Here is a 25,726-nt window from a genome sequence, read left to right as displayed (position 1 = left end):
TTTAACTTACTCATTTTAAGCAGTGGTCAAAACCCTCAATAACATATTTAATTTTCTAAATAGCCTTAAAAAGATAATGTATGACGGACTAAAAACAGTTACTGTATTTTCTCATTTTGACTAATATGAAAATAACCTCATTTGTTAGGAGAGACAAAAAGTATATACAAGATATGAAATCATGACTTTTGACAGAAGTAATATAAAGTATTCTCACTTGTTTAAATAAATTAAGAAAACAACAATGGGGCACCTGGGTGGCTCAGTCAGTTGAGTGTCCGACTTCAGCTCAGGTCATGATCTCACAGTTCCTGGGTTCGAGCCCCGCGTCAGGCTCTGTGCTGACGGCTCAGAGTCTGGAGCCCGCTTCAAGTTCTGTGTCTCCCTCTCTCTCTGCCCCTCTTCCACTCACACTCTGTCTCTCTCTCTTTCTCTCTTGATCTCTCAAAAATAAATATTTAAAAAATTTTTTTTAAAAATTAAGGAAACAACCAAAATGACATTTTTACATAGTAAAATAAGTAAATAATTTGGGAGAAAATAAACTATTATTGTATTTAAATAAACACAAACAAAACCTATTTGGATGATGGTTTTAATTTGATAGTCTTCATGAAGGTTTTGTACTTGATGGCAACGGTGCTTTTCCTTTCTGTTTAGCAACCTTTTCCATTTTTATCTGTAAAATTAAAATATTTGTTGATACAATAATGTGTAAAACATCCTAAAGAAAAAAAGGTTGTACACACCTTATTTGGATTCATGTCTCATTTATCACAGCCATTTCACACAGTTACTTAGCAATTCTTAAGCTGCTAAATTCTAAAGCCAAAATCTAATAGTTAAAGGGACCTAACTGCATTTTTAAACTGTGGTTTGATTTCAACTTTACAGAAGCATTTTAATAAAAATAACATAGTGAATATTGCTTTGGAGAAAATTACTAAGTGTATTTTAACTTCCACTTAAAAACTGTCTTACAAAAGCTTAAATACCTAACCATACATCCAGCCTATGCATATTCCCTACAGAATATACCTAATGCAGCTGAATTATCTCTGGCACATGGGCTACCGTAAGGACAGTTTCCTCTAATTCTGGTTTTCACATTTCCACAGTTACATCCCTGAAGGCTCCACTATAACTGAAGCAAAGAAGCAGCTTGCATTCCCTACTAGTGGCTTTCTGACCTTTTGGAAACATTTAAACCCCTTCCATGGAAAAAAACGTCCCAGAAAACAGAGAGCCCACTTGCCTCTTACAATTCCCAGAGGCAACACCACTGCCTTCTCTCTGCAAGAGAAAGGGAGACAAAATATGGGGCATGATAGGTGGAGGCAGGGCCTCCTACCTTCTAAGGTGATAGGAATAATATCAAGAAACCAGAAGGGACCTAGTACCCAATCTTATCAAATTGTAAATCATAACATCCCAATAATAAAATGTTTATATCTTACATTTGTCTCATCCCCATTTTTTCCCCTCTCTCTCCTCTCTGAGTTGGTTAGGACCTGATTCAGAAATCATACGTTCAGGGGTGCCTGGGTGGCTCAGTTGGTTAAGCATCTGACTTTGGCTCAGGTCACAAACTCATGGTTCGTGGGTTCGAGCCACGCATTGGGCTCTGTGCTGACAGTACAGAGCCTGCCTGGGATTCCCTCTCTCTCTCTCTCTCTCTCTCTCTCTCTCTGCCCCTCCCCCACTTCCTCTCCCTCCCTCTGTCTCAAAAATAAATAAATAAGCTTTAAAGGAAAAAAAAAAGAAATCATACATTCATATCACTCTTATACACTGGATCAGTCAGCAGGTCATCTGAAGGACCTCCAAAAAATACCCTATATTAAGGCAAAGATTATAGGCAAAGATTATAAAAGCGTATTTGAATCTTTACCATTTATTAACTATTTGAGACAAGCTACATAACCAATAATTTTCTCATTTGTAAAAAAAAAAAAAAGGTCATAATAATAGGTGGTTCTCAGGGTTGTTCTAAAGGTGTAAATAAGATCGTATATATAAAGATCTAGGTACTTAATAAGCAGTCAACAAATCCTTTCCCCTCATTTAGGGCCAAGTGTTAGCTTTATGTAATATCAAAAAAGAGAGAAAATGCTAAACAACCAAACAAAGCTAAAGCAGGGTTTCCTCACTTAAAATAGTACTTAGCAAATACATCCACCTAGTCTAGTGTCTGAAGAGCAAAGATATCTCCCCCTTCCTTTTTTCTTTTTCAATTTCCTGGCACTAATAGCAATAGCACCTTGCACCTAGTTGGCCTTTGATAACTGTTTCCTTAATAAAATTCTCCTTTCTTGGGGATAGGAGACCAAGGGTCATCCACAATGGAAGAAAATAACTTGACCTAAGATATAAAAGCAATGAAGCAACTCTTCAATAATATCTAAAAGTAGTTAGTAAACCATGTTACCACAAAGGCATCAACTATCAAAGCCAACTCATATTTATCATAGATCCTTCCCCACACTAAATGTTACCAATGATTAGCAAAGGATACAAGCAAAAACCAGATACAGACATCGCATTGCTTTCTAAAGGGGCCCTGACCTATCAGATTGAGCTTCCTAGTTATCCCTTTTCCCTCAACAGTGCATGGAGTAAAATGCAAGTACTAATAATGTGTATAGTACATGTCAGCTCAGAAGAAGTTGTTTAGCTTTGAACTTCTTAGTTTTTATACTCCATTAATGACACAGGCTGGCGAGTTTATAAGCTGTGTCTCATAAATCCACAAATCACACAAGCTGGAGAGTTATAAACTACATCTCATAAATCCATAAATTCTAGGTCTATTTATAATAAGTAGCCTGGATTGGCCAGGTATATCCTCTAAAACAATCATAGATAAGAACTCCCCCCATTATCTTCCCACAAGCAAACACCAACTGGCATGTTTTCAAGGTAGTCAATACTACCCAGGCTTCTGGAGGAAGGAAGGAAGGAGTTCTAGAACACTGTTCCTCATGAGCCTAGGACGAAAAACTAAAATTCAGCTGTGCACCTGTGTATTCCAAAAATGGAGACTGATTTAATTCAAAAAGTCTATCCTTAATGATACTGTAAAAATAGCCTTTTCTTTCTTCACTCTGGCCATTTAATCTCCCTTCCAGAGATCCTACCACCACCTTTTACCTTTAGATGAGTACTTTCTAGTTAAGGTAGCCACTAGCCATACGTGGCCTACTGAGCAATTGAAATGTGGCTGGTGTGACTGAGGAAAATAATTTTAAGTTTCAGTTGATTTAAATTTAGATTTACAGAGCTACATATAATGAATAGCTACAGCACAGGTATAGAACATTTGCATCACTGCAATAAGTTCTAGTTCTTTCTCTGCCTTAAATCATATCTAGGACACTCCCCCTCTGCTTCAAAATTCTTCATCAGGAAAACCAAGCTGATCTCTGCCCCCTACACCCTTCCTCTCCTCTTGGAAGGTGAATTTATTTAATGGTCTCCTTTTACCACCCTTCAGTTACTCAATAAGCTACAACAAAAAGTGACAAGAGTGTCTTTACTTTCTTATCACTTATTACCCAGTTGGAGAGATAATAAATAGCCACTGAACAACTATAAAATAGTCCTAAGAAAAGCACTTTGGGTAATGTACCATATGGATGGATACCATTCCCCATACCTCATCAAACCAACACACTTTCATCTGGCAATAACCAAAAATAAAGCTATCAAATATGAACACTGCCAGGAAACGCATCAAATGTGTAACTTTATGAGATGTATGAAAGTGATGATCAATCAATAAGTGTTTACTTTTTCAATTTTCCATAAATATTTATTGAAAAGTTATTATGTGCAATGCACTGTAGTTAATTCTGAAGAAAATATAAAAAGGAACGAAATACTGTTTATCCCTAAGGAGTTTATAGTGTGGTGGAGAACTGATGAAAATTATCACTAGTGAAAGCTGGGAAAACATCAATACTACAGTTGCTGAGCTCTCAGGATCGCTAACATACATTTAGGTTTTGTGTTCTGTTTCTTAAAGACTAATGGGTAATTTTAATTTGAGTCTAGATATACCTTGAATGCACTGAGAAGAAGAAATATTACATATTAAAATTTCAAGATTAAAAAAAAGAATTCAAGATACACGTAATTTACAAATCTGCTGATGGTTGGTGTTTATTATTGACGATTTTATTTGTATATTTAATCAATATTTATGACCTTCATAAATTAGCATATTAGATATCATATTATTCATTCATCCTGTTTCTCTCTGAATCATTCTAAATAAGCCTCAAGTCCTAATACAGCTGTAAGTAGAGACTTTATAAATTATTTTCAATGATGATCCACAATCAATATGTAATTCTACTGTGTCTTTGTCACAAGTAAATGCTTAAAGTAAGCAGATTTCCCCACAGACTTACCCTTTCTTGGTATTGTCTTTCAAAGAAAGCCATATCATCCTCTTCAGGTCTCTTTAAGGAAGAAACTTGACCACTTGTACCTACTAATAAAGAAAAAAAATTCTATGTGATATATTTACATCATTATAAATTCTCCTGAAATTAAAAAAAAAAAGAAAGAAAACTTTACTGTTACCAATGATGAATTCTTATTTTTCAAACCAGAACGGTCTAAATGGTAATTAATCCTACCACCTAATTATTTTTTAGAGTTCAGAGCATTGTAAGACAAAGTAATTTTTATTGGCAAACATTCTGCTAATGTCCAACTGGTTCATATTCAATAATACCATATAGCTACTTCACATAAGAGCACACTTTGCTTTCTTCAACGACATTTTAAATTTTATAGTGAAACTAGAAATTCATGTAACACCATAACCAATAACACACAGAAGTAATTACAGAAGGTCTATGCTATGGTCTGAATGTTTGTGTTCCCCTCAAATTCATCTGTTGAAATCATAATGCCTAGTGAGATGGTCTTAAGAGGTGGGGTCTTTGGGAGGTGTTAGGTCATGAGTGTGGAATCCTCACAAATGGGACTGGTGCTCTTACAGAGATCCCTCAACTCTTCCACTATATGAGGACACAATGAGAAGGGACCAGCTATGAACCAAGAAAAGGACCTTCACCGGAACACAACCATGCTGGTGCCCTGATCTTGGATTTCCCTACCTCCAGAACCATGAGAAATAAATTTTTGTTTATAAGCTACACAGTCTATGGTATTTTGTTATAGCCACCCGAATGGACTATGGCAGTGTGTATAAGCAACCAAGATACTACCTGCTTTGAAACTTTTCAAAACTAAAATAATTTAAACCATTTTCCATGGTATTCCCTTTTTTTTTGAGAGAGAGAAAGAGAGCAGGGGAGACGGGCAGAGGGAGAGACAGAATCTTAAGTGGGCTCCATGCTCAGCACAGAGCCCGATGCAGGGCTAGATCCCACAACCCTGGATCATGACCTGAGCCAAAATCAAGAGTCAGATGCTCAACCAAGTGAGCCACCCAGGCTCCCCTTTGGTATTCACTTTTTAAAGCTAAACAAGCAATAGTTTATGTTGTAAAAGGAATTTAAAATTGCTTCAGGAAGGAAAATCAGGATTTCATGAAGAAAACACTAAGGGCACTAAGAGCCTTGTTCCATGAAAAGTTCACCTTCATTTCAGGGGAATGTGCTGCTTGGGTCCTTTCATATCCAAAAAAGAATATCAACGTGAATACATGTTCTAGTTTTCAAAGCATATAAATTCACCACAACCAGCAACACAAAAATCACCTAACTACAGACAATCAGCACAGAGTATAACCACACTCTGTCAACTATCTAACAAAAGCCTATGGAGAAAAGTAAGAAAAAATGCTTAGAATATGTGCTGCCTATCCATTCATCTCAAAACTACAGGTCTTTCTCTGGATCATGTTGGACCATTTGAGCTAAGTCACTTGTAGAATCACCTTCATTGAGTTGCATTTTAATGATATGTTACCATTTATCCGGTAAAACAGTATTTCACCACTTTTATCAAGGTGACTATCAGAAATGAGCAACCACATGCTGCATTTGCTGAAAAAAGTTTTCAAGGACCTTGGGCCACTGCATCATTGAGGTTCACACTATAGACACATCTTTAAAATCTACCACTGGTGGGGTGCCTGGGTGGCTCAGTCGGTTGAGCATCCGACTTCAGCTCAGGTTGTGGTCTCGCAGTTAGTGAGTTTGAGCCCTGCATTGGGCTCTGTGCTAACAAACAGCTCAGAACCTAGAACCTGCTTCAGATTCTGCATCTCTCTCTCCCCCTCCCCCGCTCATGCTCTGCCTCTCTCTCTCGGAAATAAATAAATGTTAAAAAATAATAATAATAAAATAGAATAGAAAAATAAAATAAAATAAATAAAATAAAATAAAATAAAATAAAATAAATAAAATAAAATAAAATAAAATAAAATAAAATAAAATAATAAGGGGATAAGGGGCGCCTGGGTGGCGCAGTCGGTTAGGCGTCCGACTTCAGCCAGGTCACGATCTCACGGTCCGTGGGTTCGAGCCCCGCGTCGGGCTCTGGGCTGATGGCTCAGAGCCTGGAGCCTGTTTCCGATTCTGTGTCTCCCTCTCTCTCTGCCCCTCCCCCGTTCATGCTCTGTCTCGCTCTGTCCCAAAAATAAATAAAAAACGTTTTAAAAAATAAAATAAAATAAAATAAAATAAAATAAAATAAAATAAAATAAAATAAAATAAAATAAAATAAAATAAATAAAATAAAATAAATAAAATAAAATAAAATAAAATAAAATAAAATAAAATAAAATAAAATAAAATCCAGCACCAGTATACCTTTCATTAACACTGTGGAACTCACAATAATATGCTGAGTCTTTCTAATAATGAAAAGTATTTGGCTGATCACACCTTTCTCTGTGCCTTGGATGCCACTACACTCAGTCAAAACTAAAGCTTAATTACATCATCAGCAATTACATCAACCTGGAAAGTTGATATAATTGTATCCTTTTTCTTGGTTTACATTTCTTACTTCTATCTATATTTTATCATTACTTTGTTGTGTGTTGTTTTTGTAAGTATGTAAGTAGCCCTAAAATCCCTTGTGGAGAAAGTCAGGATACATGAAAAGATTATATAAAATTATTAAAAAAAATTCTCATTTAAAAATACTTGCAAATATTAAATACCTAATGCACCATAAAAATTCCTTCTTCAGGGGCACCTAGGTGGCTCAGTCAGTTAAAGCGTCCGACTTCGGCTCAGGTCATGATCTCATGGTCTGTGAGTTCAAACCCCGTATTGGGCTCTGTGCTGACAGTTCGAGCCTGGAAACTACCTCAGATTCTGTATCTTCCTCTTTCTTTCTGCCCTCCCCTGCTCGTGCCCTGTCTGTCTGTCTGTCTGTCTCTCTCTCTCTCAAAAATAAACACTAAAAAAAAAATTCCTTCTTCAATGTTTTGTCTTAATAAAGGAAATAGAATACAAGTGCTTAAAAATTAATAAAACTCATGTATATGTATAATTTATAATTTATATGTATATGCATAATTTATAAATGACAAAACCTTGCTAATTTATACTTACCACTGGATTACATCCTGATTGGGAGAGCCTGAAGGATCAAGGCAGTCCACTAGAGGGCTCTCTTACTCAGACATCAAAACAATCACATGCAAAAATAAGGTTTTAAAACTTTAAATTATTGAATTATTAGAATACTCATAATGCTCCTGTTTAGAAATTTTGCCCACCAAAAGAAGTTTCTTGCTTTTCTCAGTGCATGGTTAAAAAGTAAAATGATAACCAAATTGTGGTAATACTGAAGAAAAAAAGATCTAAAAAATGAAATCAATCTACATTCTTATTTACCACATCCAAAAATATTTGTCAATTTATTTTCATTACCATCTGTTAGTGTTTCTGGAGAAGAACTAGATGATGCTTGAAATGCTTTCAGAAATGGGTGGTCCATGGCTGTAACTGGAGAGTCTAAAAATTCCATTGAAGGTACACCTGATAACAAAATGCATGAAGAATGAAAATTAAATCTCTCTGTTAAAATACAAAAAAGTTATTTCCGTGCAAAATAAATTAGAACCTCAGCAGAATAATTAGAAAAATCCTTTCTATAAAAAAGAAATTTTTAGTTAAATTTTTATCTGCCATGTAAAGGGAATTAGGTAAAAGTATTTTTTTATTTCTCAGAGATCTTCTTCACAGAAAAAAAATTATGCATGAATAAAACCTTAATATAGTCACAAAAACACTATCAAAAGCAAGTCATTCATGGGGCCTGGGTGGCTTAGTCAGTTAAGCATCCAACTTCAGCTCAGGCCATGATCTTGGAATTCATGGGTTCGAGCCCCACATCAGGCTCTGTACTGACAGCTCAGAGCCTGGAGCCTGCTTCAGATTCTGTGTCTCCCTCTCTCTCTGCCCCTCCCCTGCTTATGTGCATGCTCTCTCTCTCAAAAATACATAAACATTTTTTTTAAAATTTAAAAAGCAAGACATTCGTGACAAAGAACCTCTAATTGAAGAGGGCAGAATAAGTGTGTTTTTACTCTGTTCCTCTCTAGGAAACCATCTCAAAACGAAGTATGAAAAATAAAGAAAAATTCAATTAAATAAAGATTCATCCACAAATTATGAATACCCATTGCTAACTACACTGACTTTTAAATCAAAAGTAAGGAAGCTGGGGGCACAGTCGGTTAAGTGTCCGACTCTTGATTTTGGCTCAGGTCATGATCTCACAGTCCGTTAAGATCAAACCCCGCATGGGGCTCTGAATTGACAGTTCAGAGACTGCTTGGGATTCACTCCCTCTCCCTCTCTCTCTGCCCCTCCCCCTTTCATGCTCATTTGCATGCGCTCTCTCTCTCTCTCTCTCTCTCTCAAAATAAATAAACCTGAAAAACAATCTTAAAAAAAAAATAAAATTGAGTACTTCCTTATAACCTAAACCTAAACAATTGCTCATTTTTTCAGATTCCTGTCTGTTCCTTCCCTAGCTCCTGTCTCATGTGGCTTGTAGGAATATAAGACAAGGGACTCAGGTCCACTCAGGTCCTTGTGCTGTCCTCTGGCTGCTGAATGCACTACTTATCTCAAATGCTCAAGGCTGGTAAGTGGTAATTTAGACCCACAGCTTGGTAGGTCCTAACGCGTGTTCTCACTAAAAGTCAGACTCCTCAATGCCTACAACTTCCTCTATTGAATCCCCCAGAGCTCAGGGGACCCACCTTTAGCTCTGCTCGGTGTCCCCTTGCTATGATAAATGTCAGAGCATGTCCACGGCCCAACAGCTCAACTGCCTGCCAACTACCCACTAGGAGTTGGAAATGATGGACTCCTTCTGCGTCATAAAGGAACCAAATTCCAGCAAGATACCATCTCTGTCCAGGACTCTACATAGCTAACAGAGCAGATGTCCCTCTGCCCCAGGCTCCCCTACATCTGATATCAAGACAAAAACAACTTATTTCCTCTCTTCACTCTCACCTTTCTTCACCCCACCTTCCCCTGGGGGCAAAAAAGGGAGAGATTTTCTTTCCTTACATTATAAAGATGCTTAAGTGATAAAATACCAGAAGTCACAAGAAGGCAAATATGCCAGCTCTTCCCACTATTCCCTAGCACTGTTCTGCAAGTACCAGCCATTGTAACTAGTCAAGAGTAAGAGCCAGAAATATTGGAAAAGGCAAAAATACCATTATTTACAACATCAACCAAACATTTATTTTAAACTCTTAAGATTAAGTAATAATGACTGGTAACAGAAGCAATCTTTTTTTTTTTTTTTTAATTTTAAGTAGGCTTCCACAACCAATGTGTGACTTGAACCCATAACCCCCAAGATCAAGAGTCACATGCCCTACAGAGTGAGCCAGCCAACATTTGCTTTTTTATAAACAAATAATAACCAGCTAGAAAATTTAAAGGAAGGAAAAAAAAAAAAAACCCACGTATGATAGCTATTTAAAAAAAAAAAAATACCTAGAAATAGAATTAAGAAAATTAAGAAATAGAGGACTTTCATGAAGATAACTTCAGAATTCCACCCTACATAGAAAAAGACAAATGAAGATACTCAATATTTTAAAATATCAATTCTTCCTGGGGCACCTGGGTGGCTCAGTCAGTTGAACGGCTGACTCTTGATTCCAGCTCAGGTCATGATCCCAGGGTTGTTGAGCTCCATGCTGAGCATGGTGGAGCCTGCTTAAGACTCACTCTCTCTCTCTCTTTCTCTCTCTCTCTCTCAATCAGGGCACCTGGGTGGTTCAGTTTGTTAAGCACCTGACTCTTGGTTTTGCCAGGTCATGATCTCATGGTTTGTGGGTTCAAGCCCCACATCAGGCTCTGTGCTGACAGTGCAGAGCCTGCTTGGGGTTCTCTCCCTCTCTCTCTGACCCTCCCCTGCTCGCTTTCCCTCTCTCAAAATAAATAAATAAACTTTAAAAATTCAGGGCGCCTGGGTGGCTCAGTCAGTTGAGCATCTGACTTCAGCTCAGGTCATGATCTCGCAGTCTGTGAGTTCGAGCCCCGTGTCAGGCTCTGTGCTGACAGCTCAGAGCCTGGAGCCTGCTTCAGATTCTGTGTCTCCCTCTCTCTCTGCCCCTCCCCTGCTCATGCTCTGTCTCTCTCTCTCTGTCAGAAATAAATAAACATTTAAAAAAATTGAAAAAAAAAAAAGATTCTCTAACTCTGCCCTTCTCCCCTGCTTATGCTCTCTCTCTTAAAAAAAAAACAATAAATATAAAAAAATAAAAAATAAAATATCAATTCTTCCTACATTAATGTATACATTCAATGTGTTATCAACTAAATAATAGAATATTTTGTAATAATAGAATGTTTTCAAAAAATAATGCCAAAGTTCTGAAAAAATTAGAGAATAAGAATAGTCAGGAAAATTCTTTTTTTTTAATGTTTTTACTTATTTTTGAGAGAGAGAGAGAGAGAGATACAGCATGAGCAGGGGAGGGGCAAAGAGAGAAGGAGACAGAATTTGAAGCATGCTCCAGGTTCTGAGCTGTCAGCACAGAGCCTGACATGGGGCTCAAATGTGAACCACGAGATCATGACCTGAACCAAAGTCAGATGCTCAACCAACAGAGCCACCCAGATGCCACAAGAAAATTCTTAAGTAACAAAATGAAATCATAAATATTAATTTATTATAAAGTTATAGTATTGAAAACAGTATGGTTGTTGCACAGAAAGAGGCAACATTGAGGCACACTAACAAGCCCAGAACAATTTCTGAGTTGGAGCCAAACCTACCGCTTACTAGCCAAATAACAAAGAACAAGATATTGCACTTTTCTGTGCTGAGTTTCCTTATCTGCAAAATAAAAGTAATAATAGTACCTAACTCAAAGTTATAGGGAGGACTAAATGAGTTAATAGATATAAAGAGGCTAGAAAGACTCCTGGCAGTACAAAGCTGCAATCATCATCAACAACATCATTATTTTTTCTGTCACTTATAACTGGATCTTCTGTAACTATTTCATGAGTTTAATACGATCATGCACCCAAGAAAACTGAAAAATGATTTACTTATGGAATTTAACAAGCTAGTTGTAAAATTACCTAGAAGAGAAAATGCAAAGATATATCAAGGAATCTTGAAACACACACACACACACACACACACACACACACACACATATACACACACAAACAGGAGGAATTTACCATACCAAAAACATCAAAACACTCTATGAGGAATAATAATTAAATGTATGTAATATTGGCACAAGATAGACAAATAGTCCAATGCCACAAAACAGTGAGTATGACAGAGTTTGAGAAAGATAAACTTTCAAATAACTAGGGAAAGAACTGTGTTTGGATAACTTGCCACCAATTTGGACAAAACCTGAAGTTATACATAACTCACACTTGCCCAAAAAATATATTCCAAATACATGAAAAAACAAAAAAAATAAGTATTAAAGTAAAATGAAGGTGAACATAATTATAAAATTGCCTCCAAAATTTAAAAACTGTATTAAACAAACACAAACCAAGGGGCACCTGAGTGGCTCAGTCGGTTAAGTATCCGACTTCGGCTCAGGTCATGATCTCACGGTTCATGAGTTCAAGCCCTGCATCAGGCTCTGTGCTGACAGCTTGGAGCCTGGAGCTTGGAGCCTGCTTTGGATTCTGTGTCTCCCTCTCTCTCTGCCTCTCCCCTGCTTGTCCTCTCTCTCTTTCAAAAATAAATATGTAAACATTAAAAAAAAAAAAAAAAGCCAAGACAACAAATGACAGATTGGAAGAAAATATCCGCAAAGTAAATGACAAAAGATCAGTAGACAAAATATAGAAGACTTCTTGGGGCGCCTGGGTGGCGCAGTCGGTTGGGCGTCCGACTTCAGCCAGGTCATGATCTCGCGGTCCGTGAGTTCGAGCCCCGCGTCGGGCTCTGGGCTGATGGCTCAGAGCCTGGAGCCTGTTTCCGATTCTGTGTCTCCCTCTCTCTCTGCCCCTCCCCCGTTCATGCTCTGTCTCTCTCTGTCCCAAAAATAAATAAACGTTGAAAAAAAAAATTAAAAAAAAAAAAAGAATATAGAAGACTTCCAATAAATAAATGAGAAAAGTTAAAAGCATAAAAGTGAGCAAAGTGTATGAACAGATAAGTATAGAAAGTAAAATGGCCAATAACTATGAGAAGACTCTTATCCCACTAATAACTAGGGAAATCAAACTGAAACAATAACATTTCACAGGTCAGACTGGAAAAAAATTGGGTTTAATGATATCAATGATCAGCATAAATGTGAGAAACAGGGAAGCTAAAAAATCATTAGAGGAAGCATAAACAAGTGAGGCATTGTTGGAAGGCAATTTGACAGCATGTATTAAATCTCACACACTTCAACCCAACAATTATTCTACTTCTCTGTATCTACCTTAGGCTCAAATTTATGTAGTATACAAGGAAGCAAGTTCAAGGATGTTTTTGGCAGGACTGTATGTAAAGGCAAAAAACAAAAAGGAAACCATCTAAATTTCATGAACAAGGTTTAGAAACTCCCACAAAGCACCATGATCAAAGGGGGCCTGGCCAGTGGGCAGGGCTGAGAAGGCAAGATCAGCCCCATGCACTTGCATTTTGCAAGGAAACGCTCCCAAGAACTGTAAATATGTACATTTGTCTGACTGTGCGCCTTTAGTGCAGCATTGTTGATTTATTAAAAGCAAAAAGTCTCAGGGGAAAAAAAAGAAAAAAATCACAGAAATGGTTTAGAAAACCTGATAAATCTATAGTGTGAAATATTATGCAGCAGTTTAAAAGAATTAAATAGATTTGTGTGTCCTGATATGACAGGCCTTCAAATTTTTTCCAAGATAAAAACTATAAAAATGTATGCTAAAAAGAAAAATAAATATCAATTGTTGACAGCAAATTACTCTCTGAAAAGAATCTCGGGTAAAGAAGTGTTTAAGGGGTCCTTGTAGTACTTCATTTTTCTTTTTTTTCAGTTTATTTATTTATTTGGGGTGGAAGGAGAGGTGCAGAGAGAGAGGGACAAAAAGAATCCCAAGCAGGCTCTGTGCTATTAGCATGGAGCCCTACAGGGAACTCAAACTCACAAACCATGAAATCATGACCTGAGCTGAAATCAAGAGTCCAGCACTTAGCCAACTGAGCCACCAGTTGGCTTCATTTCTATTGTTTGAATCTTTATAACAAGAAAATGTTTGTTCATCTTTATATAATTTTTGTAATGAAAAAATGAAAAAAAAAAAAAAAGAATACAAAAAAGTCCCTACACAAAGTATTTAAAGTAGATAGGAACCTGGGCCCCTAGGTGGCTCAGTTGGTTAAGCCACCAACTCTGGATTTCAGCTCAGGTCATGATCTCATGGTTGGTAAGTTCAAGCCCTGCATGGGACTCCACACTGTGAGCATGGAACCTGCTCGGGATTCTCTCTTTCTCTCCACCCTTCCCTTTCCTTACTCCACTCGCGCTCTCGCATGTGCAGTTTCTCTGTCTCAAAATAAATAAACTTTAAGAAATTTAAAAAAAAATAGGGGCACCTGGATGGATCAGTTAGGCAACCCACTCTGGGTCAGGTCTTTGGCTCAGGTCATGATCTCACAGTTCATGGGTTTGAGCCCCGCATCAGGCTCTATGCTGATAGCTCGGAGCCTGGAGCCGGCTTGGGATTCTGTGTCTCCCTCTCTCTCTGCCCCTCTCCCGCTCATGCTCTGTCTCTTCTTCAAAAATAAATAAACATTAAAAATAAATAAATACATACATACATACATACATACATAGGAACCATATTCTCCCCAATCCTAGTCAACTCAGAAGGATCAAAAAAAGAAGAATCCAGCTACCTTCAATAGTTCAAGACACATCCAACAGAACTTTTCCCTATATTACTTAACTTTCATGTATGCAAGCAGTGTGTGCATACATTATCATGTGATAACATGTACACACGTGTATAGACATACGCACACATAGACATAAGGCTGTTTCCAAAATGAGATGGCTATAATGGCAAAAACATGCATACAACAGGGTAACAGTTAGGTAAACTCTATCATATCAAATAAAAGAAATATTCAGCTATTACAAACAGGGTTGGGTTGGGATTTGGGTATTGGGGTAGGCGTGATCTTTTATTCTTGTGTTTTCTAAATTTTCTGTAATAACCATATATTTTATAGTGGCAATAAAACCTTTATAAAAAATAAAAATAAAATGAGAGACTTTTTCTGGAAAAAAACAAAGAATATAAAGTATAACATAAATATAGGGTTTCACTATTGTCAGCACACATAAAACAGTATGACAAACTCACATTCCATAGATTGTCACTTACCAATCCCACTGTCATCTAATCGCATGTAGCCTTCTGCCAGTGAGCTGAAGCCAGTCAAACCTCCCATTGCTGCATAAGGGACATCCTGTCCCACTGGTTTTCCCTGAGCAAGTCTTTCTTGCTTAGTTTCCACTACTGTGTCATGAGCATATGCAGGCTGACCACAAGCACAAGTGAAGCAACTATGGAATCCTGAACACTTGGAACCTGAATCAAGATGTAAAGGGAGTTAAATGTCTTTAAATACAGGTACTAAGCTGTGTGCCCTCAAAATGCTTAGCTTGGCCACAATCACCTGAATCCAGATCCCTCTATGCTGTCCTCTGGCCTCTGTAACTCTAATCTCCAGCCCTAGAATTCCCTCCCGGCCACTGCTCTTACTTCTGTAAGGTACTGACGTGAATAAGGCAAGGTAAGGCATGTAGCAGAAAAATAAAATAAAATAAAATACTGGAAAAACCAGCTAGGACCAAAAGAAATTGGGCTAACACCGGAGAGCTAGGAAATGTCTGCCCAGTGGTAGGATCAGGTGAAGAGATAATGTGGAAACCTCCCTATGGATTAATGCCCCATAAAAGCCACATAGGAAAGCCAACCCACAGACATAAAAAGGACACAATGGAATACTGTTTAACAATAAAAAGGAAAGAAGTACTGATACATGCTACAAAATGGATGACTCACACAAACATCATGCTAAATGAAAGAAGCCAGTTACAAAAGGCTACATATTCATTTATATGAAATGTCTACAATATGCAAGTCCATACAGACAGTAGGTAATTATTGGTTGCCTAGGGGTGGGGGAGAAGAAGGAATAAGAAATGACTACTAATGGATATGGAGTTTCTTTTGGGGGTGATGAAAATGTTCTAAAATCGACTGTGGTGATGGTCACACAACTCTATGAGTATATTAAAAACCATTAAACTATACTCTTGAAATGGATCAGTTATATAGTATTTGAATTATATCTTAATAAAATTGCTATATATTAAAAAAAAAACCCAAGCCATACTGAAATAGAAGCCAAAATACACCATTAACAAAATTTTACATGCTCACACTTCCAAAAAGTGTGTACATAATAAACAATAAATAAGTTTTATCTGACTACTTCCATAGCCAATGAAACATTTATTCCTGCCACTGTCATTAAAAATGTTTTATAACGTATTTCAATTCCAACCGCTATGAAAACTGGAATAACTCTCTCCTGAATAAATTACTGAACTAATGTCCTACCTATTTCAAGGGGTTTTTAAAAGGATGATCAAGTAAAAGGGCCTAAAGGATCGGGGCTGGGATTTGGGTACAGCTATTGAGGTAAGAGTGCTATCACAAATAAAGTGTTAAAATTATTATGTTACATTTTGCTTTTCCCATCAGCCTACGCTTTAGGCAATAACGTAATAATCTACCAGCAAAGCATAACATTTTTTTCAACTTATCAAATCCTTTTTAAAAGCCTGTAAATACAATTTTGTTGATAAAATCCCCACTCAAAAATTTAAACCACATCACATCTAGGTATTCTTTAAAATCTATCACTATCATTTAACTTATTTTAATTACATGAGGTTAAGGCTTAGGATTGCAAAGCATACAAATAACTCCCAAGTTTTTCCACAAAAGTAACATGTTAGAGTAGCTGTCCATCAAATTTTTCTGTGTTGTTTAATACTGACAACACAGCTAAATAAAACTGCCACAAAGACACATTAAATATTCAATAAAGAAGTACAAACATTCTGTTGGGTGTGTTTGTAATAACGTTAACTCACAGGCATTGCACATAAAGCCAGGCGCAGCCCTGTGCTGATCGGCAAAGTGCTTGCACCTGCAGCGAATGGGCTGCGCACCATTGAGAGGGACATAAAGGTAAGCCCTGCACTGGCAGCCAGTCACTCGGCAAGGGAGACTAATAGGCCGCTGCTGTGGAATCGTTTCAAAGTCAGTTTTATGTTGTTTATACCTAAAAAAATAAAAGGGAAGAAGTAAAAACAATACAAGTATTGCTGGAAATTAGAATTGGTCTATTCTGTTAAATGCACAACTATTCTTTTTTATTTTGCTTTTCTTGCTAGTAAGGTAAAAATCAACTCCCTTGCAGTATTTCTGTCAACTATGTCAGAAATTGGTCAGAAAAATCTTTCACTCTTTTATATTTTTATTTTTAGTTATTTAAGAACAATTTTCACAGCAATATACAAAGAAATAGAATCCCCTTAAAATACTTACCACTACAGATTGTTTAATATGGACAACCTAAGAGTGTGAAAAAGGTTCTTTATAAAAATTCTTTTTATCAAAGTGCATTACTTAAATTTATTTTCACAGGTGTGCTACTTAAAACTGATGAGTTCAATAATGTAATTTATTTTAATATAATTTAATTTTTAACTTTTAATTTCAAAATAAATTGTCAACATTTTTAAAAGCAAAAGCTCTTTGTTAATTAAAACACTGTAATTTTCTTAAATAGGCTAGTCGCTTCCTGCTCTTAAGGTGACACTCAATAAAAAAATATTAAATTTATTATTCTCAATATTAAGCTAAGTAGTACAAGTTAAAATAGCAATGAGATATCATTTTTCACTTAGCAGAGAGAACCAACATTTTTTATACTAAACATAATTCACAATGCTGTCAGGAGTGTTACAAAAGAAACAATCTCATTTACTGTTTCAAGAAACTTAAAAAGATCCATCATTTCCATAGTGTATATAATTTCAAATATAGCATTTCCTAATATATATAATTGTTGAATCACTGTTATACACCTGAAACTAACATATCAACTACACTTCAATAAAAATAAAATCATCAAATTTAATAGAAAAAAATCCTTTAACCTGACAGTTCATTTTTTAAAAATATACCCTAACAAAATAATTCTGTGTATAAAGAGTTTTGTGCATAGATAATATCAGCAATAGTACTTACAATAGCAACATACACACATAAATACATACACAACACATTAATAAAGGAATGAATAAGTAAACCACTAGACAACAGTTTTTAAAATTTTTAGCAGTGAAACCCCTTTTTCAAATAAAAACTTTTACAGAACCATAATATATAAAGTAGATAAAAGCAGAATTGGTTAAAGCAAGGGAAAGAGCCAGAACTAGAGTCTGTCCTTCCCCTAACCTCCCCTTCTACCTGGTACACCCCTAAGACTTCCTCCAAGGCTCTGGGGAACATACAATGAACACCACTGGACTAGCTAGAATATTGAGCAGGTATTAAAAACCTTGTTTAAGGGGAGCCTGGCTGGCTTAGTCAGGTGAGCATCCAACTCTCAATTTCAGCTCAGATCATGATCCCAGGGTTGTGGGATTGAGCTCACTTGGGATTGATTCTCTTTCTCCCTCTGCCCCTCTCCCTGGCTCACACTCTCCCTCTCTCTCTAAAATTAAAAACAAAAATTTTTTTTCAAATTAAAAAAAAAAATCTTGTTTGTGATTACTACATAACAATGGGGAAACATTTCTCTGAATCTGTCATTAAAAACAATATTTGTGAGCACACATAATTAACAACTAAATGAACTGTGAAGAAAAAATACATGAATATAGTAAAATTTATTGATAGCAGCTGGCTTTGGGTGATGAGTCTTCTTTCTATTTTTCTGGATATTCTTAATTTACCTTAATAATTATTATAGTATTTATAGGGGCGCCTGGTGGCTCAGTCAGTTAAGCATCTGACTTTTATTTCAGCTCTGGTCATGATATCATGGTTTGTGAGATCGAATCCCGCATGAGCCTCTGCACTGAAAATGCAGAGCCTGCTTGGGATTCTTGCTCTTCCTCTCTCTCTGCTCCCCCCCCCACTTTATACTCTCTCTAAACTTTAAAAAAAATAATAATAAATAGGGATGCCTGAGTGGCTCAGTCAGTTAAGCATCCGACTTCGGCTCAGGTCATGATCTCATGGTTTGTGAGTTTGAGCCCCACGCAGGGCTCTGTACTGACAGTGCAGAGACCTGCCTGGGTTTCTCCCTCTCTGCTCCTCCCCCACTCGCTCACACACCCTCAATCAAAAATAATAAATAAACTTAAAATATAAAAATAAAAATCTTTTAAAAATAATAATTATTATAATATTTATAATAGGGAAAAATAATAGTTTAGACAGAAATCTCACTGAGTGCTCAACTGGTACTAAAGAACTTAATGATGAAAGTTGGGTTGGGTCGGGGCGCCTGGGTGGCGCAGTCGGTTAAGCGTCCGACTTCAGCCAGGTCACGATCTCGCGGTCCGTGAGTTCGAGCCCCGCGTCGGGCTCTGGGCTGATGGCTCAGAGCCTGGAGCATGTTTCCGATTCTGTGTCTCCCTCTCTCTCTGCCCCTCCCCCGTTCGTACTCTGTCTCTCTCTGTCCCAAAAAATAAATAAACGTTGAAAAAAAAAAAAAAAAAAAAAGAAAGTTGGGTTGGGTCAATTTTGAAGGTTAATTCCATGCTACGTAATTACACATATATGAGACTAGCAGTAAATTTATACAAGGATAAATGATAAAACCAACACAAATTTACCAAACTCCTCTTCAATTCTGAAAGATATCAACATAACCCTCATCCTCCATTCCTCCGTGTTGTTTTCCATCGGGGTTGCTAAATACGTTTCAAGTAGATCTATACACAACATTACTCATCCTAGCAACCGCTTAACAACCTTTGGCAGACAGCAAGTCTGTAAATGGCAACTCTACAAAGAGTCTCTCACGAGAGCGCCCCAGAAACTATCAGAACAGGGCAGCTCTCCTTCCACAGTTTCTTTGAACAGAAAGTTAAAAGTTGTTACCTGAAAACACATAATAGGTTCAGTGATTTTTTTTCATGATGCAGCTTTGTCCTTTTGAGTTTTACAACTGTGACCTGTGACAGTAGTAAAATTTAAAGTAGGACACAACAAACACAGCTAAATGCAAACCTCAGGTATTGGCAATACGCATCAATGACTGGAGCCTCCTGTATTTTCTTTCCTCCCTGTGCTTTACTTGGAAAAAGACCATTTGCAATAAAAAGCTGTGTGCTTGTATTTTTGTTTGTTTAAAGAAAGGTATCAACAACATGTTTCTTAAAATACAAAGGGAGATTAGTAAATTTGAGGAGAAAAGCTTCTATTTGTAGGTTGTAACCTGTTCACTATGGGTCAACTCAAGCAACTCTTAAGGCAGTTTTGCATTCTGATGACCTGTCCTCTGGTACCTCATCCAATAGTGGGTGAAGTAGACCCCTGGCAAAGCTGCAGGGGTACCAATCTTGTTTAACCAACTGCAAGAGAAAAGATACTTAGGGTGATGGACTCCATAATGAGTTCTAATAAGATACACTGGAAATTTTTTAATTATAGCAAAAAAAAAAAAACTTTTCACAGTGTCTGGGTTATTATATAAAGCCTATTTTTAATGTTTCTCAATTATCACAAGTAATGTTATTTATCAAAGGAAGTACACTCTTCCATAGTTTTATATTTTCTAATCTTACCTATGTGTACAAAAACACAGTGTCTCTGGACCCACAAGTTTACAATCCATTCCAGTTGGTGATCGCCAGCTCACAAATAATCTGTTTTGTAAGCGCATCGGTAATACTTTTTTTTTGTATTCTTCATATTCTTCAGGAGTAAAATGTTTCCCTCCATCGTCCTCACCAACAATTCTACAAGAACAAAAAAGTCTCTTAAGCCTTGAATATTTATTTTCCAGATTATAAATAGCAAACTCTAAAACTATACTTGTACAGTCAAAGGAAATGCGGCTTCAGCTTTGATTTTTTACTTTAGGCTTATGTTAATAGCAAAATTAGACACAATGGTAATAAAACGTTTGCTTCCCATGTAAAACAGGATTATAAATAAAGAAGACAATGAACTCATAACATCTGACTTTACCGATCCAGGTTTATCACTGGAGAATTACCACAAATCCATCACAATTTTTCCTTTGATCCTGAAGCAAACATGCTCATTCTTTGCATTAAACACTGGAGCCTAATCTCCTAAAAATTCTAATATTTTCCTCCTTTAAAAACAGTACTCCCCTCAAAAAAAAAACAATAGTACAAAAAACGTCAGTGCAGAAGACAACATGGGTAATGGAAACCCAAATCCTGGCTGGGAGTTTAAACCCACAAATACCCTTGGATCTGCACAAGCTCAAACCCACATCTGTATTGGGTAATCATTGTTGAATTCCAAAACTACAACTTCAAAATCTTATGGAAAAAATCAAGCCGCCACTATTTCAAACGGTAGTTACATAATAACCAAGGGATCTAGTTCAAATGCATATTCAGATTAATAGGTTTGGAATGGGCCTGAGAGTGTGCATTTCCAACAAGTTCCCAGGTGATGCCCATACCACTGGTCCATGACTGTTACACCTTGAGTAGCAAGGCTCTAACTTTTACAGCGAACTGTTCCAGGTTATTGATGTTTACAAAAATAATTTTCCACCAGGCCTTAATATCTGAACCAGGCAAAAGACCATATATGAAGGCACACAATCCGCACATCTAAACATCTAAATCTCTAATAAGTTATCAATCAACAGCAAGGCCCACAACTCCCTCACAGGGAAAAGCCCTGAAGACTTGGAGGCTAAAGGAGCCGGCTCTGCCCGCGGTGAGGGTTGGATGCAAGCTGTTCTGGGCACAGGACTCATGGCCTTACCTGGACCCACCTGAATGGAGATAAGGCCTGACCCATCGAGCTACTCATTCTTACTTGTCTGACTCAGAATTACCATTTCTACTTGTTATCAAAAACTATACCACCTAGACAGCCAGAAGGAGTGAAGATCAGCTAAGGAATCCGTTTCCCCCAACGCCCCTGGGTGATTTGGAGCGACCACCTTTAAGCAGGGCAGCCCCTCTCGCTCAGGTTTCCCAAGCCGCTCAGATTTCCCAGGCGGAGCGGGAAAGTGCCTCACGCCGGTTTACACACACACATTCTCCTCCCCGCAACCCCCCACCCCCGCCCCGGGGCCAATCCGCCCCCCCCTTTCCACACCCCCACCACCCACCCCCGCCGCCGCCCTCAACCGCACATCCTCCAGCCTGTCCCTCTCCAGGAATTCCCACTCACCCAGTCTCCCAACTACCGAAAATGTTTCTTGGGAGACCGGAAAAAATAACACGTCTCCGCAGGTGCATCAGCTTTCCTCAGGGCCCAGCGCAGTGAGTCGTGTCCTCAAACCAAAGCGGTGGCTCTGTTTCCATTTCCGTGATAGGAGTTTCTCCAGAACCACCGAAACTACACCAGTAGTGTCTTTCTCCTAAAAACAGCACCTCGGGGTTGGGAGCACGTTTGGAAGTTCACGACATACCCTATTAACTAAACTAACATGCAAACGATGTCTGTTATTCCTTATAACTCCCGAGCACTCGATGTGTAACTCTTCAGTGGCCATTTAGATAAAAACACTTGGACCTCGGCATAAATAGAAGAGCTAAAAATTCTTCCTGGAAGGGGTCAAATAGGGAGACCTCTTAAACACTCTTGGAAGAGACTTATTAGAATAGAACTGCATGTCATTACAATATTTAATTACAAAAAGACGAAACTTATATCAATGTAAGTAAGCCTCCCCAACAACCCGGGAACAGATTCCCGGAGCCCCGGCGGGCGGCGCCCCGCCCCTGTCCGCGCCACCAGCGCTCCTCCGGCGACGGGGACGCGGCCCGCCCGGGTTTTCCTCGCCCCGCCAAACCGCAACCTCACCTTCGGTACTCCAAGTACTCGTCCACGACCGCCTTGCCGCCGGAAGGCAACGTCAGCCTCTCCATGGCCGGGGGAATCGAGAGACGCCCGGCCGCGCGCTCGGAGCCGGAGCAGCTAGGAAGCCGGCCTCTGAGGAGCCGGGCCGGCTCCGCCCCCACCGGCCGCGCCCCCTCCCGCCCGAGTCCTGATTGGCCGGACCGAAGACCGCAGCGAAGGCCCATGGGCGTGCGCTTCCACCTGGCGGCAGCTCCTGGCGCAGGAAACCTTCCGTCTCCAAGCGCAGCCCATCCGGCTTGGAATGCTGTTTACTGCAAGCACAAACCTGGTGCCTGTTGCCTCTCCCTAACCCCTGGTCTTGCAGGTCTCCTTGTAAGATAACAAGTGACAAGGGAGTGCAGTGCTTTGCATATAACGGATGCCCAGAACGTGGCTTATTTCTTCATACAGAGCTTCCCGCTGATTTTGTAAAGGTTCTGGGTCGTTGGAGGCCCAGCTCCCCAGATTCCCCCAGTCGTGTTTTCAAAATTGGCTTTTAAAAACCTATGATATAGGGAGGGGGCTGGGTAGCTCACTGGGTTAAGCATCAGTCTCTTGATATTGGCTCAGGTCGTGAGTTCACAGTTTGGTTTGTGAGATGGGCCCGGGTCAGACTCTATGCTGAGAGTAAGGAGTCTGCTTAGGAGTCTCTCTCTCTCTCTCTCTCTCTCTCTCTCTCTCTCTTTCTCTCTCTCTCTCTCTCCCCCCTCCCCCCAGCTTGCATGTGTGCTTGCTCTTTCTCTCTCAAAATAAATATTTAAAATTTTTAAAGTAAATAAAAATAAAATTTAAAACTGTGATGTAGGGACACCTGGGTGGCTCCTTTAAGCATCTGGTTCTTTTTTTTAATGTTATTTTTATTTATTTATTTATTTTTGAGAGAGAGAGAGAGAGAGAGAGCGCGCGCGCGAGCTTGGGGGGGGGGGGGGAGGGAGGGCAGAGAGAGAGGAAGACATGGAAACCGAAGCAGGCTCCAGGCTGGGAGCTGTCAGCACAGAACTGTCAGCACAGAGACTGACTCAGAGTTCCAGCTCATGAATCGTGAGATCATGGGTCAGAGGCTTAACAGACTGAGCCACGGAGGCGCCCCTAAGTATCTGATTCTTGATCCCAGCTCAGGTCTTGATCTCAGGTTTCTGAGTTTAAGCACCATATTTGGCTCCCCGCTGAGCATGCAGCCTACTTAAAAAAAACAAAACAAAACACAAACACCCTGTGGTGTTAAATCAATAGTCCTGGGTGTCTGTGTCCAGTTTGGGTGTCACTAAACCACCGTGTTCTTCCAAGGTAGTGAAAGGTGGTTTAAGAGAAAACAAATAAAAACAATATAGTCAAGGGGCGCCTGGGTGGCGCAGTCGGTTAAGCGTCCGACTTCAGCCAGGTCACGATCTCACGGTCCGTGAGTTCGAGCCCCGCGTCAGGCTCTGGGCTGATGGCTCAGAGTCTGGAGCCTGTTTCAGATTCTGTGTCTCCCTCTCTCTCTGCCCCTCCCCCGTTCATGCTCTGTCTCTCGCTGTCCCAAAAATAAATAAACGTTGAAAAAAATTAAAAAAAAAAAAACAATATAGTCAAGATTTTTTTACACCTTTGAAAATATTCTCCACAAAAAAATTTTTTTTAGGATTCTGTTTTTAAGTAATCTCTACACCCAGTGTGGAGCTCAAACTCACAACCCAGAGAACAAGAGTCCTAAGCTCCACCAACTGAGCCAGCCAGGTGCTCCTGCACAAAGTCTTTTTTAAAGCTGAATTACAATGCAGAACATTTAGCAGCCCAGAAAAAGAATAGGAAATCAATCATTACTCAAGGAGTCCTTAAACTCTGAGGCTCCCTACAGATCACCTTTAGCACCCTCTATAAATTATCTGGGAGGAATAATTGGCAAACAGAAAAATAATTGGCTGAACTGCAATACTTTATTTCAAAAGTACTTTCCTGACTCTTTCCCATCTTGCAAGTTGGCGGACAAAAAAGCTGAGAAGCCGATACTAAGGAGAAGACACCTGAAGCCAAGAAGGCTGATGCTGGTGGCAAGGTTAAGAAGGATAACCTCAAGGCTAAAGAAGAAGAAGCCCCACTGCAGCCGAAACCCTGTCCTAGTCAGAGGAATTGGCAGATATTCCCAATCAGCTATGTATTCGAGAAAGGCTATGTACAGGAGGAAGTATTCAGCAGCTAAATCCAGGACTGAAAAGAAAAAGGAGAAGGTACTTGCTACGGTCACAAAACCAGTTGGTGTGACAAGAATGGTGGTACCCGAGTGTTAAACTTTACAAAATGCCTAGGTATTATCCTACTGAAGATGTGCCTCGAAAGCTGTTGAGCCACAGCAAAAAACCTTTCAGTCAACATGTGAGGACACTGCTAGCTATCATCGCCCCTAGGACCATTTCCATCATCCTCACTGGGCGCCACAGAGGCAAGAGGGTGGTTTTCTTGAAGCAACTGAGCAGTGGCTTGCTACTTGTGACCAGACCTCTTTCCTCAATCGAGTTCCTCTGCATAGAACACACCAGAAATTTGTCTTTGCCACCTCCACCAAAATTGATATCAATAGTGTGAAAATCCCCAAACACCTCAAAGATGCTTAACTTTAAGAAGAAGCTGAGTAAACCTAGACACCAGGAAGATGAGATCTTCAACAGGGAGAAAGAGAAATATGAGATTACACAGCAGTGCAAGGTTGATCAGAAAGCTGTGGACTCGCAAATTCCACCAAAAATCAAAGCTGTTCCTCAGCTACAGGGCTACCTCCCTCCACTCTGTGTTTCTCTCACGAATGGAGTTTACCCTCACAAATTGGTGTTCTAAATTTCTTACCAAAACCTAATTAAATAACTGATCTATAAAAAAAAAAAAAGTACTTTCCTGAACACTGTATTTCGGGTCCCAAAGACAAGATGTTATGTAGAAATATTGTTTAGATGTCCCTCCCTCTTTCCTTTTCGGTGCCCCTTTTCTCCTTTCCAAAGGCTGTCTGCCTGCTCAGGCAGGTCCCAGTCCCACTTTGACATCCTCACTACTTTTTGTTAATTACTCTCCACCTGAATCTTATCTCATAACTCGGCTTAGCCAATGAACTTCAGAGACTCCCAAATACATTAGAATTTTATAGAGACAGTTGAAGGTTAAAAACTTTTCAA

General features: G+C 38.8%; 1 protein-coding gene and 1 pseudogene across 4 annotated transcripts; one reads left to right on the top strand and one right to left on the bottom strand.

Moving 5' to 3' along the window:
* Window positions 1-540: 540 nt before the first annotated feature.
* Window positions 541-22,612, bottom strand: FAM221A (family with sequence similarity 221 member A). 4 transcript variants are annotated; one of them, XM_047097475.1, is made up of 7 exons: window positions 22,548-22,612; window positions 20,312-20,485; window positions 16,598-16,788; window positions 14,814-15,020; window positions 7,866-7,973; window positions 4,413-4,495; window positions 541-679 (listed from the first exon to the last, which is right to left on the bottom strand). In XM_047097475.1, the coding sequence occupies exons 1-7, from the start codon at window positions 22,610-22,612 to the stop codon at window positions 611-613; spliced, it is 897 nt and encodes a 298-aa protein (XP_046953431.1). In that variant the 3' UTR covers window positions 541-610. The 4 variants fall into 4 exon arrangements, with proteins under 4 accessions (XP_046953431.1, XP_046953432.1, XP_046953433.1 ...); XM_047097476.1 differs by lacking the exon at window positions 7,866-7,973; XM_047097477.1 differs by lacking the exon at window positions 20,312-20,485.
* On the top strand, window positions 22,611-25,394 carry LOC124523439 (60S ribosomal protein L6-like; annotated as a pseudogene).
* The last annotated feature ends 332 nt before the right edge of the window (window positions 25,395-25,726 follow it).

This window comes from Lynx rufus, unplaced genomic scaffold, assembly GCF_022079265.1.
Source record: "Lynx rufus isolate CCGP_SWC_20201006 ecotype Redwood Valley unplaced genomic scaffold, mLynRuf1.p SCAF_4, whole genome shotgun sequence".
Lineage (NCBI taxonomy): Eukaryota > Metazoa > Chordata > Mammalia > Carnivora > Felidae > Lynx > Lynx rufus.
This window is presented reverse-complemented; position numbering and strand designations above follow the sequence as displayed.